This window comes from Quercus suber, unplaced genomic scaffold (assembly GCF_002906115.3).
Source record: "Quercus suber isolate HL8 unplaced genomic scaffold, Cork oak 2.0 scaffold_832, whole genome shotgun sequence".
In the NCBI taxonomy this organism is placed as follows: Eukaryota; Viridiplantae; Streptophyta; class Magnoliopsida; order Fagales; family Fagaceae; genus Quercus; species Quercus suber.
The window spans coordinates 59,849-76,539 of record NW_027070262.1 but is presented as its reverse complement, the minus strand read 5'-3'; the positions used below and the strand labels follow the sequence as shown (position 1 = coordinate 76,539).

General features: G+C 33.0%; 1 protein-coding gene across 19 annotated transcripts; it reads left to right on the top strand.

Annotated features, from left to right (window-relative positions):
- The first annotated feature begins 3,153 nt into the window (after nucleotides 1-3,153).
- Nucleotides 3,154-15,866, top strand: LOC112017216 (putative disease resistance protein RGA1). Of its 19 annotated transcripts, none has more exons than XM_065767650.1 (21): nucleotides 6,103-6,207; nucleotides 6,474-6,563; nucleotides 7,329-7,566; nucleotides 7,693-7,764; nucleotides 7,889-7,975; nucleotides 8,610-8,692; nucleotides 8,903-8,966; nucleotides 9,087-9,180; nucleotides 10,591-10,708; nucleotides 10,861-10,915; nucleotides 11,039-11,127; nucleotides 11,217-11,309; nucleotides 11,399-11,459; nucleotides 11,896-11,968; nucleotides 12,255-12,344; nucleotides 13,293-13,403; nucleotides 13,536-13,613; nucleotides 14,013-14,173; nucleotides 14,640-14,732; nucleotides 14,821-14,871; nucleotides 15,104-15,866. In XM_065767650.1, the coding sequence occupies exons 3-9, from the start codon at nucleotides 7,545-7,547 to the stop codon at nucleotides 10,673-10,675; spliced, it is 507 nt and encodes a 168-aa protein (XP_065623722.1). In that variant the 5' UTR covers nucleotides 6,103-6,207; nucleotides 6,474-6,563; nucleotides 7,329-7,544; the 3' UTR covers nucleotides 10,676-10,708; nucleotides 10,861-10,915; nucleotides 11,039-11,127; nucleotides 11,217-11,309; nucleotides 11,399-11,459; nucleotides 11,896-11,968; nucleotides 12,255-12,344; nucleotides 13,293-13,403; nucleotides 13,536-13,613; nucleotides 14,013-14,173; nucleotides 14,640-14,732; nucleotides 14,821-14,871; nucleotides 15,104-15,866. The 19 variants fall into 19 exon arrangements, 15 of the variants coding, with proteins under 15 accessions (XP_065623717.1, XP_065623722.1, XP_065623720.1 ...); XM_065767648.1 differs by having other exon boundaries at nucleotides 10,805-10,915; nucleotides 11,045-11,127; XM_065767649.1 differs by having other exon boundaries at nucleotides 10,805-10,915; nucleotides 13,333-13,403.
- The last annotated feature ends 825 nt before the right edge of the window (nucleotides 15,867-16,691 follow it).

Sequence of the window (16,691 nt, the reverse complement as noted above, 5' to 3'; positions counted from 1 at the left end):
AGCGGAGCTAACTAAAACTAAGTATCACTCGTAACTTAAATTATATAATACATATGGTAGTCTGATAATAACTCTTAAGTGGGCCCCCATGCATCTTTGTCGGCCATGATGATTATAAGCATGCTCCAATGGCTGCAACAAGCAATTAGATATTGAAAGTTGAAACACAGGGGTTTTTTTAGAAAATAATTACAAAACCTAAACAATATTATTAATTAGGCAACGTTTCAAACATATTGCATTTCTAACAATTCGACTTCAGATGAGTCGATTTTACTGTTCATATCGCCTATTTTTTGAGTCGCGTAGATAAAGAAATCGAGTCCTTTATACTCATTTTTTATACATAGAAATCGACTTCAGTGGAGTCGTTTTCTTTGCAAAGAAAACGACTCCAATGGAGTCGTTTTCTTTGCATTGAATACGACTTCACTGAAGTCGATTTCACTGTATAGAAATCAAAGATATCCATTTACGTCATTGCCATTCCCTGAAAAAAAAAACCTCACAACCTTCAAATCCAAAACGGAGTCGTACCCACTGATCCGATTCGATCACCTGAAGTTCGCCGGGGTTTGGTCAGAATCGACGCCTGGATTCTTCGTGCTTCGCCGTCGGTGTTGCTCGTCTGGGTCTGGTGAAATTGTCGCGCCTGGGTTCGTCGGCGCTGGGTCTGGTGAAATCGTCGCGCCTGGGTTCGTCGGCGCCTGCTTGCTCGTCGGTGTTGCTCGTCTGCTAGCTCGTCGGTGTTGCTCGTCTGCTAGCTCGTCGTTTGCTGGGTCTTCTGTGAACAACTGAAGCTTAAGTGTGGAGCTCAGGTGAGTTAAGAGAAAATCGACTTCAGCGGAGTCGTTTTCAATACAAAGAAAACGACTCCACTGGAGTCGTTTTCTTTGTATTGAAAACGACTCCGTTGAAGTCGATTTTTATGTATAAAAAATGAGTATAAAGGACTCGATTTTTTAATCTACGTGGCACAAAAATAGGCAATATGAACAGTAAAATCGACTCCTCTGAAGTCGAATTGTTAGAAATGCAATATGTTTGAAACGTTGCCTAACTAATAATATTGTTTGGGTTTTGTAGTTATTTTCTAAAAAATCCCGAAACACAGCCATAACCTAACAAACAAAGCAAGCATCTAACTCAAGCTAGCTACAAGTTTCAACTCACAAGACTCATCAGTCTCCTATCTAATGATTAAAACAACAGTCAAACCTTCTCTAGAATCTGCCATTACTAAGAGGGATTGGCGCTCTCTATAAAGAGACATTATCTACAGTACTTTCCACTCGCTACCGACCACTTTGTTTAGGCATGTGAATAAATAACTCATGTTCAAGTTTTTCATATACATTTATAATTCCCAGAAACAATGACATCCATACCTACCTACATAAATTCACTTAATACAAGTTCACAACCACTAAAATCTATAAATGGTTTTTAAGAACCACTTCAGAGACCAATGTCCCATTCAAGAGCACACGCAGAGGACTTGTTTCTTACAAATTGAAAGTCTTTTGTTTGAATGTATTCTTGGTGGCAAACATATTGAGGTAAAGTGGAGATTTCCACAAATCCAGTGTTAAGCCATCAATACAAGTAAAATTAATAAAAGTGAACAATCTGACATCTTTGAAGTAAACATTGCAATGTTATCTATTTAAAATTCTAATAATTAAAGAGGGAGAAATATACTATTCACAAGACAAGGGATATACGACAGGCCGCTTTAAGTCAGGTTCCTCATATACGACAAGGCACTTCAGGTTCCTTTTGGTAATCGTCTAGATGATTTTAAGATGTGTCGTTTAATGTCTAAGGTTATATGTAGTCCAGCCGCACTTGAAGCTACAAGTCGTTTCTCTAAAGTTCAGTAATGAACTGGCTTAAACTGTATGTCGTTGGAGCTGTTATTCCTTAGACGGAACAGTTAAGTTTGTTACTGTTTTTTATTTCAGACCGTTGGTTAGATTTCAGTTTTGCCTCTGTTTTCAACTTTAAGATGCTCTGTTTTGAGTATATAATAATCATTCTATTTCCCCTGTTTTTTGGTGGGTTAAACAAATGTGAAGAAATTTTCTTGCTCTTTCAGTTTTGATGTCAGTTTCAAAGTTAAGTTGTAAATTGATCTAGCATCAAGAAGCACGATATGTGATCAGCTAATTGCAAATTCTTTCTGCATCTAATACACACACATTGATTATTTTTTATCATATTGGGGTCTTTTTCATAACCAACATGGACTATTTATATTATTAATAAATAAAATAATAATAATTTAATTTTTTATGAAGTTATTACAAACTCAATCAAATCTAAAATATATAGGTATATATATATATATATGTCATTTACATATACTTAAAAATCAAGCATCATACTAATTTTATTCTTAGATATATTATTATGTTTGAACTTAATCTACAGTTGTGTCTAAACTTAAGTATGAGGCTCTGACTCAAAAGTATTCATTTAAATCCTAAAGGGTAAAATATCATTTTCGTCCCTAAACTATCACAAAAGTTCGTTTTTCGTCTCTAAACTTTCAAAAGTTCTATTTTCGTCCCTAAACTATCACAAAAGTTTGTTTTTCGTCCCTAAACTTTTAAAAGTTCTATTTTTGTCCTTAAACTTTTCCAAACGTATTGATTTTCGTCCCTCCTACGTCAGTACTCTGTCAAGCCACGTCAGCACTCCGTCAGAACTTTTGAAAATTTAGGGACGAAAATAGAACTTTTGAAAGTTTAAGGACGAAAAATGAACTTTTGTGATAGTTTAGGGACGAAAATAGAACTTTTGAAAGTTTATGTTATTACAAACTCAATCAAATCTAAAATATATAGGTATATATATATATATATATATCATTTACATATACTTAAAAATCAAGCATTGTACTAATTTTATTCTTAGATATATTATTATGTTTGAACTTAATCTACAGTTGTCTAAACTTAAGTATAAGGCTCTGACTCAAAAGTATTCATTTAAATCCTAAAAGTTTCACATTTATTTATTTTTAGCCGCCCACTCTGTAAATACAAAATACTGACACGACACCAGCAAAAGGAAAAGAAAAAAAAAGTTACAAAAAAAGACTTTGGAATCAAAACTTTGGGCATAAAGTATTGAGGTTAGCTGTTGTGCAATTCTTGGCTCACTTTTTCTTTTGTGAGGTGCTACCACCATTAAAAAAACAATTACAAGTAAAGTGCTCTACAAGATTACCCTCCAGGCTTACTATCTATTATTCTAAGCAAGACACAACAACAGCTATCTCTCATTACTTTCACTACTTCACAAACCCATCTAATATTCCGGAAAGAAAGAAAGAAAGAAAAAAAATGGCGGAAGGAGCTTTGTTCCATCTTGCAGGGAAAGTCCTTGAACTGCTGGGCTCTCTCATTGTTCAAGAGGTCAAACTGGCCTCTAGTGTCAGAACTGAGATGGAAAATCTAAGGAACACAGTCTCCACAATCCATGCTGTGATTCTAGATGCAGAAAAGAAGAGTTCTCATAGCAATCAGATCAAAGACTGGCTCAGTAAGCTCAAAGATGTCCTCCTTGATGCTGATGACTTGCTGGATGATTTCTCCACGGAAGTTATGCGCCGCAAAGTGATGACAAAGAAGGTACGTATTTTCTCTTCAATTTCAAACCCGCTTGCTTTTAGTCCTAAAATGGGCAGTGAAATAAAAGCAATTAGGGAGAAACTAAATGCCATTGCAAAAGATAAGGAGGATTTTCACTTTAGCCAAAGCTTCGTTGAGCCACAAGTCATGAATAGGAGTAGAGAAACTTATTCTTTTGTACTCGAAGATGAAGTTATTGGGAGAGAGAATGATAAGAAAGAGATTATGGAACGTCTTTTTGATGACAATGTTGTAGAGAATATTTCTATCATTCCAATTATTGGTATCGGAGGATTGGGCAAGACAACACTAGCTCAATTGGTATACAATGATGAAAATGTCAAACAAAATTTCGAGCCAAAACTTTGGATTTGTATCTCTGATATCTTTGATGTAAAACGAATTGTTAAAGAAATTGTAGAACAATTGACAGGGACAAAGCATGAAGAAAGCCTTGAGATCTTGCAAAATCAACTTCGAGAAAAACTAAATGGAAAAAAATACTTGATTGTCTTGGACGATTTGTGGAATGAGGACAATAATAAATGGCTTCTCTTGAGAAATTTGTTAATGGTTGGTGCAAGGGGAAGTAGGATACTGGTAACTACTCGCTCAGAAAGTGTGGTGAGGATATTAGGTGCAACTTCATGGCATGCTCTAAGAGGCCTACCTGAAGAAAAGGCTTGGAATTTGTTTGTAAAAGTGGCATTTGAACAAGGTCAACTAGAGAACGAAGCCTTTATATGTTTGGGAAAGGATATTGTGGGGAAGTGTGCTGGGGTTCCTCTTGCCATAAGGACGATAGCAAGCTTGCTACGCACCAAAGCTTCAGAAAATGAGTGGCGATCCTTCAAAGATTATGAACTCTCAAAAATAACTCAAGAAGAGGAAAATGGTATTTCATCAACGCTTAAGTTGAGTTATGATCATCTACCATTACACTTAAAGCAGTGCTTTGCTTATTGTAGGTTGTTTCCAAAAGATTATCTAATTGATTTTGAGACATTGATTTATCTTTGGGCAGCGCAAGGTTTTCTTAAGTTATCAAATCCAAAGCAACGCATTGGAGATGTTGGGAGAGAGTACTTTATGGAGTTACTTTGGAGATGTTTTTTTCAAGATGTACAAAAAGATGAATACGGCAATATATCATATTGCAAAATGCATGATCTCATGCATGATCTTGCAACTCTTGTGGCTGGAATGGAGAGTACCATGCTAACTTCAGTTGACGAATATAATGGTAAAAAAGTTCGTCATGTATCATTTGATCTTGAAGATTCGCCAAGGAATCTTTCAATTTTCAAGGTTAAAGGAATGAAGATACGAACAATTCTTATAGCTAGTGTAGGGGGGAAACTGAGTAACTTAACTTGTGATGCACTTGTTTCAAATCTCAATTATTTACGGACATTAGATTTGAGTGGGTTAAATCTACATGTAGTGCCCCATTCAATTGGAGAATTGAAACATTTAAGATATCTTGATCTTTCTAGAAATGAAGATTTTGAATTTCTCCCTAATTCCATTACCAAACTGCTAAATTTGCAGACGCTAAAACTCCGTTATTGTCAATCGCTTAAAGAATTACCCTGGGGCCTTAAGAAGTTGGTCAATCTCAGGCATCTAAACATTACCGATTGTCACAAATTGACTCATATGCCCCTTGGAATTGGACATCTTACTTCTCTGGAGATATTAACATGTTTCGTCGTGAGGCAAGAGGGTTTCAAGGCTAGCTCTTTTAGTCGGTATAAGAAAAAACAAGCTAGGTCTGGTGGTGGGCTAAGTGAATTGAAGGAGCTGAGCAATTTGGGAGGACGTCTATATATTTCAAATTTGGGACATGGAGAAGATGACATGGTGGAATGTAAAGCCACAAATATGAAGGAGAAACAACATCTTCAACGTCTGAGATTATGTTGGGATAAAAAGTGGGATGATGGAGAAAGCGAATGTTATGATGAAATGTCACTGGAAGGCCTCCAGCCACATCCAAATCTTAAAATGTTGGAATTGTCTTATTATATGGGTGTGAGAATTCCAAGTTGGGTCTCTTCTCTCTCTAATCTTGTTAGTTTTGAATTATATAAAAATAGGAGACTGCAGCACCTCCCACCGTTAAATCAACTCCCTTTTCTCAAGGAGGTCTATCTGCAATTTATGGAAGCACTTGAATACATATGGATAGATGAAGAGAGTGTTAGTAACGTGTTGGGTGCTTCCTCTTCTTCTTCTTCTTCTTCTTCAAAAACACCATTCTTCCCATCCTTATCTTATCTAGAAATGTATGCTTGCCCAAAACTGAAGGGATGGTGGAGTAATTCAGATGATGATGATGATGATGATAATGAGCCACACCATCTCTTACTTCCATCATTTCCTCCTTGTCTTGTGGAATTAAAGATGGTCGGATGTCCCAACCTTACTTCCATGCCCCCGATTCCCGATCACACTCTTGTATTATGTTTGTGATTGTCCCCTCTTACGGCAAAGAGGCAAAGAGTGAAAATTGGCCCATCATTGTTCATGTCCCAAATAATCCAGCGAGAAAAAACAATTTATTCAGGTATGCATCTATCTTTTATAATCCCAAATTCAAAATCAACTACTAGTTTTTTAGGGTTTTTATACTTTGAACAACTTCTGAAACTATTCAACTTCTTTCTTTTCATTTTTTTTTTCTTTTTCCTGTCTATAAACTGTTAATTGAACAAGAAAAATTAGGATAATGTAATCCATCCCTTTTTTTTTAATATTTCGTTTAATTCTAATAATTTATATCTTTGTACCTAAGAGCATGTTGATAATATGGTTGCTTCTTAACTATTGCAGAGTTTGAGTTAGAATCAGAGTGGGTTTGTTCGCTTCCGGTGGAGGACTTAATCTAATAACTACCATTGCAGAAATTAGCTTATTTTGCAGGTATTTTATTGGTTCACTCTCTATTTATTTATTTTTCTTATTTTTTGGGGCTATATAACTACTAGGATTAATTTTAAAACTCTCATTTGAATTAGTTTAATTACCGTTTTTTATGGCATAATTAGAGATAGTATTTATCTGAGTTGTGCATTTCTTATCTTCTAATAATTAAATACTTCTAATTAGATGTTAAACATTTTGAACAAAACCTTTGGTGTTTTCAATTTTCTTTCTTCTTAATCTGTTTTTTTATGTTAGATTTCTAATGCCCAGAGCATCACGCAATCATAAATTTTTTGGTTTCCTTGTGACTTTTGGCTCTTCCTCTACCTCCAACAGCCACTTACAGCCTTTCTTTCATCTCCAAGTATTTCAAAAAGAAAAATCCTACCCTTTTTTTTAAAAAAAAAAAAAATTCATCTTCTCATTGTTGTCCTGCAACCTGCCAGAAATGGAAAAGTTCTAATTTTTTAATGCATAGTTGCACACTTCATGTATTTTTTATTTTTATTTTTTATTTTGGTTCTTGTGCTAAAACAGATGGTTCACAACACTTTCATCATGTGTGTAAACAATACAGTGTATCCAAGTACTAGAGAAGGGTCTAATCTGTTTAGTCGTGTATAATTCATGGATAGATTGGATTGATTTTTTATTTTATTTTATATTACTGCCAATAAAAATTACTAATTAATTTTTTTATTACTTGAATACTAACTAAGACTCCTCATTTTGCTTACTTTTCCCCCCTTTTTTGAATAATAGGTTGTTAATTACAGAGCTACACTCAAGTTTAAGAACTTTTGGTTTTTCAAGTGCTTGTTATTTTGTCACTTTCTCTGCCTCCTGAAGCCATAGTCCTTGCTGCATTTGGTTGTGAAGTCCCTGTAAACTTGAGGCTGCAGAACATCTATTTTTTTTAATCAATGGGGTCCAAACAAACATGAGTAGGAGAGAATATTGGATAGAAGTTGGAATCTGATGGCATCTTTAACCACTTCAGGTATTTGACTTTGAAGAGACCAACACCAATAATCTTGTTTTGATATATCTTGGAGAACTTATCAGGCATTGGACTTTTCAGTTTTCATGTAGAACTTAAAATTCAGACCTTTCTCAAAACTTTCAGGCCTTGCAATTGTGCAGCATGTCCCAGAATTGCAAGTGGATTATCGGAATCTGCTGAAAACAATTTATTCAGGTATGTGTCTATCTTTTAATTCCAATTTTTCATGGACAATCATATACAGATGCCCTTCTTCTTGATGCAATTTGAGGTTTATCATATTTTGGAGAACTTCTTAGTCATTTGATTTCTGATGTAGAACCAACTGAGGCAAAGAACAAGCTTGGGTGCAAAATTTGGACCCTATTCAAAAACTGCAATTGTGCGACAGGTCAAGAACTTAGTGGTAATCATTTGTTTCCCTTTTTTCCCATCAAAACTTTAATAAGACGCACGATTTCTTCAATTTATTAGGAGAATAAAAAAGGATAACTGTTCTATCATTTGTTCTTTTATTCTAATGATTTATATCTTTTCATCTAAACCTGTGTTAATGAAATGACATATATGGTTGCTTGTTCATAATTGCAGAATCATAGCAAATTTCTTAGAACTTTGAAGAAAGGACTTGACCAGGCAACTAACACTGCATGAATTAGCTTACTTAACCGGTATTTTGGTAGTTTAATTTTTTTTTATTATTATAAAAGTTTCCAACATATATCTTCTAAATGCTTTTCATGAGATGATTAAACCAAAATACTCCCCACATGTTTGTGTGTATACTTGCTTTAAAAAGTCAAAAAAGAACAAGAGAATAACTGAATGAGCCTAATCTGTTCATACATGCACTAGTTCAAAGATAGTTTGAATTGAATTTTTATCTATTAATAGAATATAATTACAAATTATGTTTTAACTACTTCAAGTATCTTGCTTTTTATGCTCAACTGAAAACCAATTTTTTTGTTCTTCTTCATTCTGCTTTTTGAGTTTTTGATATTTTGAAGAATTTCTCAATCATTTGACTTCTCACGCAGAACAAATTAAGGACAAACTTGGCTTATTTTGTTCAAAATTTTATGCCCTAGAAATTATCGCAAGTACAGTCTTGGACTCAACGGTAATCATCTTTCTTTTTTTTAATAAATCCCTTTACTTTTTTTTAACATCAAAACTTTAATTAGATTCATGATTTCTTTAAATTATTAGGATAATAGAAAGGGATAATTGAAAGTTCTTCCATTTGTTCTATTATTTTAATGATTTATATCATTGTATCTAAGCTTGTGTTGATGAAATGACATATATGGTTGCTTCTTAATAATTGCAGAATCATAGCAAATTTGGTATAGGAGGGAAAGAGTTGAATCTGATGGTGTCTTTAACTACTTCAGGTATTTGTTTGTTTATGAAGAACCGAACACCAATTTTCTTGTTCTTGTTTCTTCTTCTTCATCTTTGCATTTTCAGTTTTGATATTTTGAAGCTTCTCAATCAATTGATATCTCACACAGAACAAATTAAGGCAGCAACTAACCTGGCGCAAAATTTGGACCCTATTCAAAACTTTTTGGCCCTGAAATTGTGCAACAAGTCATGGACTCAATGGTTATCATCTATTTGCTTTATATTATTTGGGAAATATCTTTCTGTTTTGTTTCCCTTTTGTATGTGCAAAGGACTGTTGCTACTTATATGATCTCATCACATAAAAGGAGAAGAAAGGATAACATCTATATCGTTGTACGTAAAACTTCTTTGATGTCATGAGGTGATGTTCTTGGTTTCATTTCTGATAGTTGTAGAAATCGAGAAAGTCTTTTAACACTTAAGGGAGTATCTACCCTGCCAACTAAGACTACAGCAATTAACTTATTATAATGTATTCAGTTTGGTCAAGTTTTTTCCTTTATATTATAAGCTTTTGACATGTTCTTGTATTTGCTAAATATTGATTTACACATTGTCATGTGGGTAATTAGTAACTAACTAATGACTTATGTAGTTTATGCGGTGAGATAATAAGGCTGAATAATATCTTCTTTTCCCAAATGTTTTTGGAGAATTCGTTTTTGTCAAAAGCATAAAATGAGATCGAGTCCAATAGGTTTATTTAGTCTAGTGTGCCTATACATGCACACAAATCCTATGGTATATGTAACAAAACAATTCTCCATCATTCCATTTCTTATCTCTTTATTTGAAAAAATATAAAATTTCCAATCATATTCTGGACATGTTCTAAAATTCCAGATAAAACCTTGGTAATCTGTCAACTTTGTTACTTTTTTTATTTTTATTTTCCTACTTTTATAAGCCAAGTCCCTTTAAAAACTTTTTTCCCTAGTGGTTGAATCTTTTGGATCTTGTGGCACCTGCTACTACTACATCCTCTACCTCATCTCCAAATATATCAAGGTAAAATATTCTTATCATCTTTATTGTGCCTTAGCTTCTTATTATTGTCCTCCCAAAAAGAGAAGTTCTTTCTTTGGTAAATTCAATAATTGTTTTTGCTGTTCTTGTGCGGAAAATGTTTTATTTTTGAAGATACTTCATAACTTCCATTATTGTATGGATGAAAACTGAGCATCCAACTACCTTGTAGGAATTAGCTTGTTATTCCAGGTATGCTTTCAAATTTTTTTTTTGGGCGTGTTCCCTGTTATGTATTTATGTTTAAATTTTTCTCCAAAATTTCAAACAAAATGGTAGAATATCCTCTTTTTTCTTACTTCTTTACCTATTATTTTTTGATGGTTTATTAATGCTGAAAACTTAAACTTGAAAACTTGTATTTACATGCACTAGAATCCTATTCGTCTAGTCTAGGAAGATTTCAAGCTTAAAGAGAAATAACACAAAGAAAGAACAAAAAGGGGCAGAAAAGTATCATCAAGCGTATTAGAAAAAATTGATTTTTTACTAAGAACACAATTAATTGGAGTTGTGCTAATGATAGGAGTGTCTGTTTCAAGTTATAGTTTTAGTTTCCTAATAATATTCTCTCTTTTGCAGTTGGGATGAAGGTCACTGCAACAATTTCTTTGAAGTAAGTGCAAAGTGTGAAGATGATCCTATCTTTGTGTACTATAGAGAGTAAAGAGAACGGAGAATTTTGGTTGCACTTTGAGGAGTACGTTGTCTTTCACCTGAATTCTCCTATTACAGTTTGTTGTTGTGAGTTATAATCTTGGAATTTTCCTTATACAAATATTGCTGCTTGGTGAAGTTATTAATCAAGGTAGAATTGGTGATTGAAGCTTTGTCCTATTGTATTCTCTCTAGAAGCAAGTTTTGAGAAGCCTTCAAAAAAGGCAAATTTGAGTTCAAACAAAAGCTGGTATGCAACTTTACATATTTCTCACAACAATTGAAGTTAAATCCAACTAATTCTTGCCACTTTAAGTGTGAATCTATGCCTTCCAAATCTTGTTGATAGTTCACTCCTTTTACCTCTTGCCAGTTTCAGTTTCAGCTCCCAATGTTACACTCATCCTTTGCCCATATGTTTGCTGGAGTTCTCTTGGATTTTTTTTGGTCCAACTTATTTTGGTAAGCTTAGTCATTTATTACTTCAAGATTTTTTTGTTGGTTTATTCTTCTTTTTTTCTTGTTGAAGACTGTTGCATTATATTTTGTAGGTAAGATACTTGGAGCCTCTGTTCTCATTTTGCAGACTAATTGCTTCAATGTTGGACAGCTATTATTTTAGGTTATTAGAGTGCAAAATAGAGGTAGCTATAATATTTTGAGTATAATGATACAAGTGTGCTGTTATTGATTAGTATCTAATATGATATTTTAACCACTATTTCCTCTGTAGATGGTGGTTCCATCCTTCCATTGAGCACACAACTTATCTCATAGCTCCTTTTCCATGAGAGGTGAGCCTACATGTTTCCTCTCTCACTAATCTTGTTTTTTTTTTCAATTTTGGGGAAATAGGAGATTGCAGCACCTCCCACCGTTAAATCAACTCCCTTTTCTCAAGTTTGTTCAGCTTTCTGGAATGGAAGCAATTGAATACATATTAGATAAAGTGAATGTTAGTAACGTGTTGGGTGGTTCATCTTCTTCTTCTTCAAAAACACCATTCTTCCCATCCTTATCTTCTCTTGTGATAATCCAATTTCCAAAACTGAAGGGATGGTGGAGGAATTCATATGATGATGATAATGAGCCACACCATCTCTTACTTCCATCATTTCCTCCTTGTCTTTCTCAATTACGGATTTTTGATTGCCCTAACCTGACTTCCATGCCTTTGATTCCCAATCTCACTAACTCATATATTTGTGATTGTCCCTTCTTACGGCAAAGAGGCAAACAGTGAAGATTAGCCCATCATTGCTCATGTCCCAAATAATCCAACAAGAAAAAACAATATATTCAGGTTTGCATCTATCCATCTATCTTTTATAATCCCAAATTCAAAATCAACTACTGGTTTTTTAGGGTTTTTATACTTTGAACAACTTCTAAAACTATTCAACTTCTTTCTTTTCAATTTTTTTTTTCTTTTTCCTGTCTATAAACTGTTAATTGAACAAGAAAAATTAGGATAATGTAATCCATCCCTTTTTTTTTAATATTTCTTTTAATTCCAATAATTTATATCTTTGTACCTAAGAGCATGTTGATAATATGATGTGTATATGGTTGCTTCTTAATTATTGCAGAGTCTGAGTTAGAATCAGAGTGGGTTTGTTCACTTCCAATGGAGGACTTAATCTAACAACTAACATTGCAGGAATTAGCTTATTTTGCAGGTATTTCATTGGATCACTCTCTATTTATTTATTTATTTTTCTTTTTTTTGGGGACTATCTATTATTAAGATAAATTTTAAAATTCTCATTTGAACTATTGATCTATAGAATATAACTAATGGTTTAATTATCTCAGAATTTTTTGTTTGTTTTGGAGACTTTGTTTTAGTCAAAAGCAGAACAAAGATTTAGGTCTACCAATGTAGACATTTACAAATCTAGAGATAATATTTATATGCGTTGTTCATTTCTTATCTCCTAATAATTTAAATACTTCTAATTAGATGTTGAACATTTTGAACAAAACCATAGGTGCTTTCAATTTTCTTTCTTCTTAATCTGTTTTTATGTGTTAGATTTCTAATGCCCAGAGCATCCCAAAGTCATAAATTTTTTGGTTTCCTTGTGATTTTTGGCTCTTGCTTTACCTCCAACAGCTTGCTTTATCTCCAAGAATTTCAAAACGAAAAATCCTACCCCCCCTTTTTTTTTAACCTTCTCATCATTGTCCCGCAACCTGCCAGAAAAGGAAAAGTTCTAATTTTTCAATGCATAGTTGCACACTTCATGTACTTTATTTTTTGGTTCTTGTGCTAAAACAAACGGTTCATAACACTTCCATCATGTGTGTAAATAATACTGTGTATGTACTAGAGAAGGGTCTAATCTGTTTAGTCGTGTACAATTCATTGTTAGATTGGATTGAATATTTTATTATATATATATATATATATATTACTGCCAATAAAAATTACTAATTAATTTTTTTTATTACTTGAATACTAACTAAGACTTGAAGATCCCTCATTTTGGATAGAAGTTGGAATCTGATGGCATCTTTAACCACTTCAGTTAATTGACTTTTAATGAAGAAACCAACACCAATAATCTTGTTTTGATATATCTTGGAGAACTTATCAGGCATGTGACTTTTCAGTTTTCATGCAGAACTTAAAATTCAAACCTTTTTCAAAACTTTTTTCCCTAGTGGTTGAATCTTTTGGATCTTGTGGCACCTGCTACTGCTACAGCTTCTACCTCATCTCCAAATATATCAAGGTAAAATATTCTTATCATTTTTATTGTGCCTTAGCTTCTTATTGTCGTCCTCCCAAAAAGAGGAGTTCTTTCTTTGGTAAACTCAATAATTGTTTTTGTTGTTCTTGTGCTGAAAATGTTTTATTTTTGCAGATACTTTAGAACTTCCATTATTGTATGAATGAAAACTAAGCATCCAACTACCTTGTAGGAATTAGCTTGTTATTCCAGGTATGCTTTCAGATTTGTTTTTGGGTGTGTTCCCTGTTATGTATTACATTAAAAAATTTCTCCAAAATTTCAAACAGAACTGTAGAATATCCTCTTTTCTTACTTCTTTACCTATTATTTTATCATGGTTTATTAATGCGAAAAACTTGAACTCAAAAACTTGTATTGATGTGCGCTAGAATCCTGTTCATCTAGTCTAGGAAGATTTCAAGCTGAAAGTGAAATAACACAAAGAAAGAACAAAAAGGGGCAGAAAAGTATCATCAAGCGTATTAGAACAAATCAATTTTCCACTAAGAACACAATTAATTGGAGTTGTGCTAATGATAGGAGTGTCTGTTTCATGTTATAGTTTCAATTTCCTAATTATATTCTTTCTCTTTTGTGGTTGGGATGAAGGTCACTGCAACAATTTCTTTGAAGTAGGTGCAGAGTGTGAAGATGATCCTATCTTTGTGTTGTGTACTACAGAGAGGAAAGAAAAGGGGGAATTTTGGTTGAATTCCACTTGGAGGAGTACCTTGTCTTTCACCGGAATTCTCCTGTTACATTTTGTTGTTGTAAGTTATAATCTTGGAACTTTCCTTATACAAATATTGCTGCTTGGTGAAGTTATTAATCAAGGAAGAATAGGTGATTGAAGCTTTGTCATATTGTATTCTGTCTAGAAGCAAGTTTTGAGAAGCCTTCAAAAAAGGCAAATTTGAGTTCAAAGTAAAGTTGGTATGCAACTTTACATATTTCTCACAGCAATTGAAGTTAATTCCAACTAATTCTTGCCACTTTAAGTTTGAGTGTATGCCTTCCAAAACTTGTTGATAGTTCACTCCTTTTACCTCTTGCCAGTTTCAATTTTAGCTCCCAATGTTACGCTCATCCTTTGCCCTTATGTTTGCTGGAGTTGTCTTAGATTTTTTTTTTGTCCTACTTATTTTGGTCAGCATAGTCATAGATTGCTTCAAGAAGTCCTTGTTGGTTTATTCTTCTTCTATTTTTCTTGTTGAAGACTTGCATTATATTTTGTAGGTAAGGTACTTGGAGCCTCTGTTCTCAGTTTGCAAACTAATTGCTTCAATGTTGGATAGCTGTTCTTTTGGGTTATTAGAGTGCAAAATAGAGGTAGCTATAATATTTTGAGTAAATGTTACAAGTATGCTGTTATTGATTAGTATTTAATATGATATTTTAACCATTGTTTCCTCTGTAGATGGCGGTTCCATTGAGCACACAACTTGTCTCAGATCCTTTTCCATGAGAGGTGAGCCTACATGTTTTTTTTTTTTTTTTTTTTTTTTTGTAAAATTGACAGTTCCATTATATTTTCAAATATCTAATATTCAAATTTTAGACTCTATTCTTTAACCAGCTTATTATGGAAAAACTCCCTTGTTTCCTTTCATCGTGGGGTGAAAGTTGTTTGCATGCATGATCATATCTCTAGCTATTTGAAGAAAACAAAATGTTTCTCTAACTCCCTTATTCTTTGTCAGGGATATCAGCCATCATATGGTTGTGAAGTTAACCATTGGAGGGTCATCAAAAGGGGATTATTTGACATTAATACAGAGAGCAAAATTTGTATTAAGTCTAGAATTTGACCTATTACAAGGAAGATGGTTAAGATCACACATGATAATGTGGATTGGCCATTGTTCTCCTTTGGAAAAGTATTAGTCATCTTCAACAGTTGCCCTAGAGAATGAGAACATTTGAACAGATACATTCATTTCATTAGGAATGCTGAATTTGCAATTCTCAATATGTTTAATGTTGCTGTCAGTTTGTCTATCAAATATCCCATTTCAACAGTTGCGCCAGAGAATGAGAACAACTGAACAGATCCATTCATTTCATTAGGAATGCTAAATTTGCAATTCTCAAATTGTTTAATGTTACAGTCGGTTAGACTATCAAATATTTCATTTCTTCTTCAACAGTTGCACTAGAGAATGAGAACATTTGAACAGATCCATTCATTTCATTAGGAATGCTGAATTTGCAATTCTCAACTTGTTTAATTTTGCTGTCAGTTTGACTATCAAATATTTCGTTTCTTCTTCAAATTTTATGATTTGGGTGGCCAGCTTTGTGTGGCATTTTCGTGTGAAACCAGTTTATTAGGTTCTTCTTTGCTACCTGGATTTGATTATAGCTAGGGTGCTCTCCATAGTCCATACTTGTATGTCAATTTATGTTTTGTATTATTATTTTTATATGGTGAAGGAATATTCCAGAAAGAAAATCTTTTTTTTTTCATAATAAAAATTCAGATTTATACATTGTGTTGTATCATGTATGACTCAAGTTTTACATATGTATGAATACCTTCACTGTAAATGAGACTATTTTACGTCTGAAAGTGATACTTTATTGTAGCAATCCTTGTTTCAACTTTTTTTTTTTTTTTAAAGGATTTTTATGAAATTTTTTTAAAGAGAATTTAATAGTATATTAGCATTAAGAAAAAGTTTTTTTCTTTATAATGGAAATAGGCATTTTTTGGAATGTAGGATTAATGGTGGCAAAACACGTAAATTTTATGGACTGAATTATAAAAATGAAAGAAAAAATGTTATTTGTATTTTAGCCTAAAATTTTTGTTGTGTGCTATTTTCTTTTTTAACCTATATTATTTAATGCTACCAAACTTAAGAAAATGATGACTTGAAATTTGTACATTTCCATTTGAAAGATAATGTATTAATTAACAATCTTCTAAAAAGTTGGATTTTTCAAATAGGACTAATAGTGTATAGGACAAATAGAGCAATATGTACTAAATATTAGGTATTATACAAGATTACGTCATATGAATACACGCTTCCACATAAATGTTACATTTTGTAGGACATGTTTTTTATATATAACACACTTCTAAGTATAATAATAAAACATTGTCCTAGGCGAAACCCTCTATATTTGATTTTCAAGAAGAATACACAAGTGCAATTAAAATCCTAATACTAAATTTCTTTTGAGAAATTAATAAGAAGTTTGCTTACTTTTTAAAAAAGTGCGTGAATCATCTACCATCTTTGTTTTTTTTTTTTTTTTAAATAAAAATTGGGATTTATACAT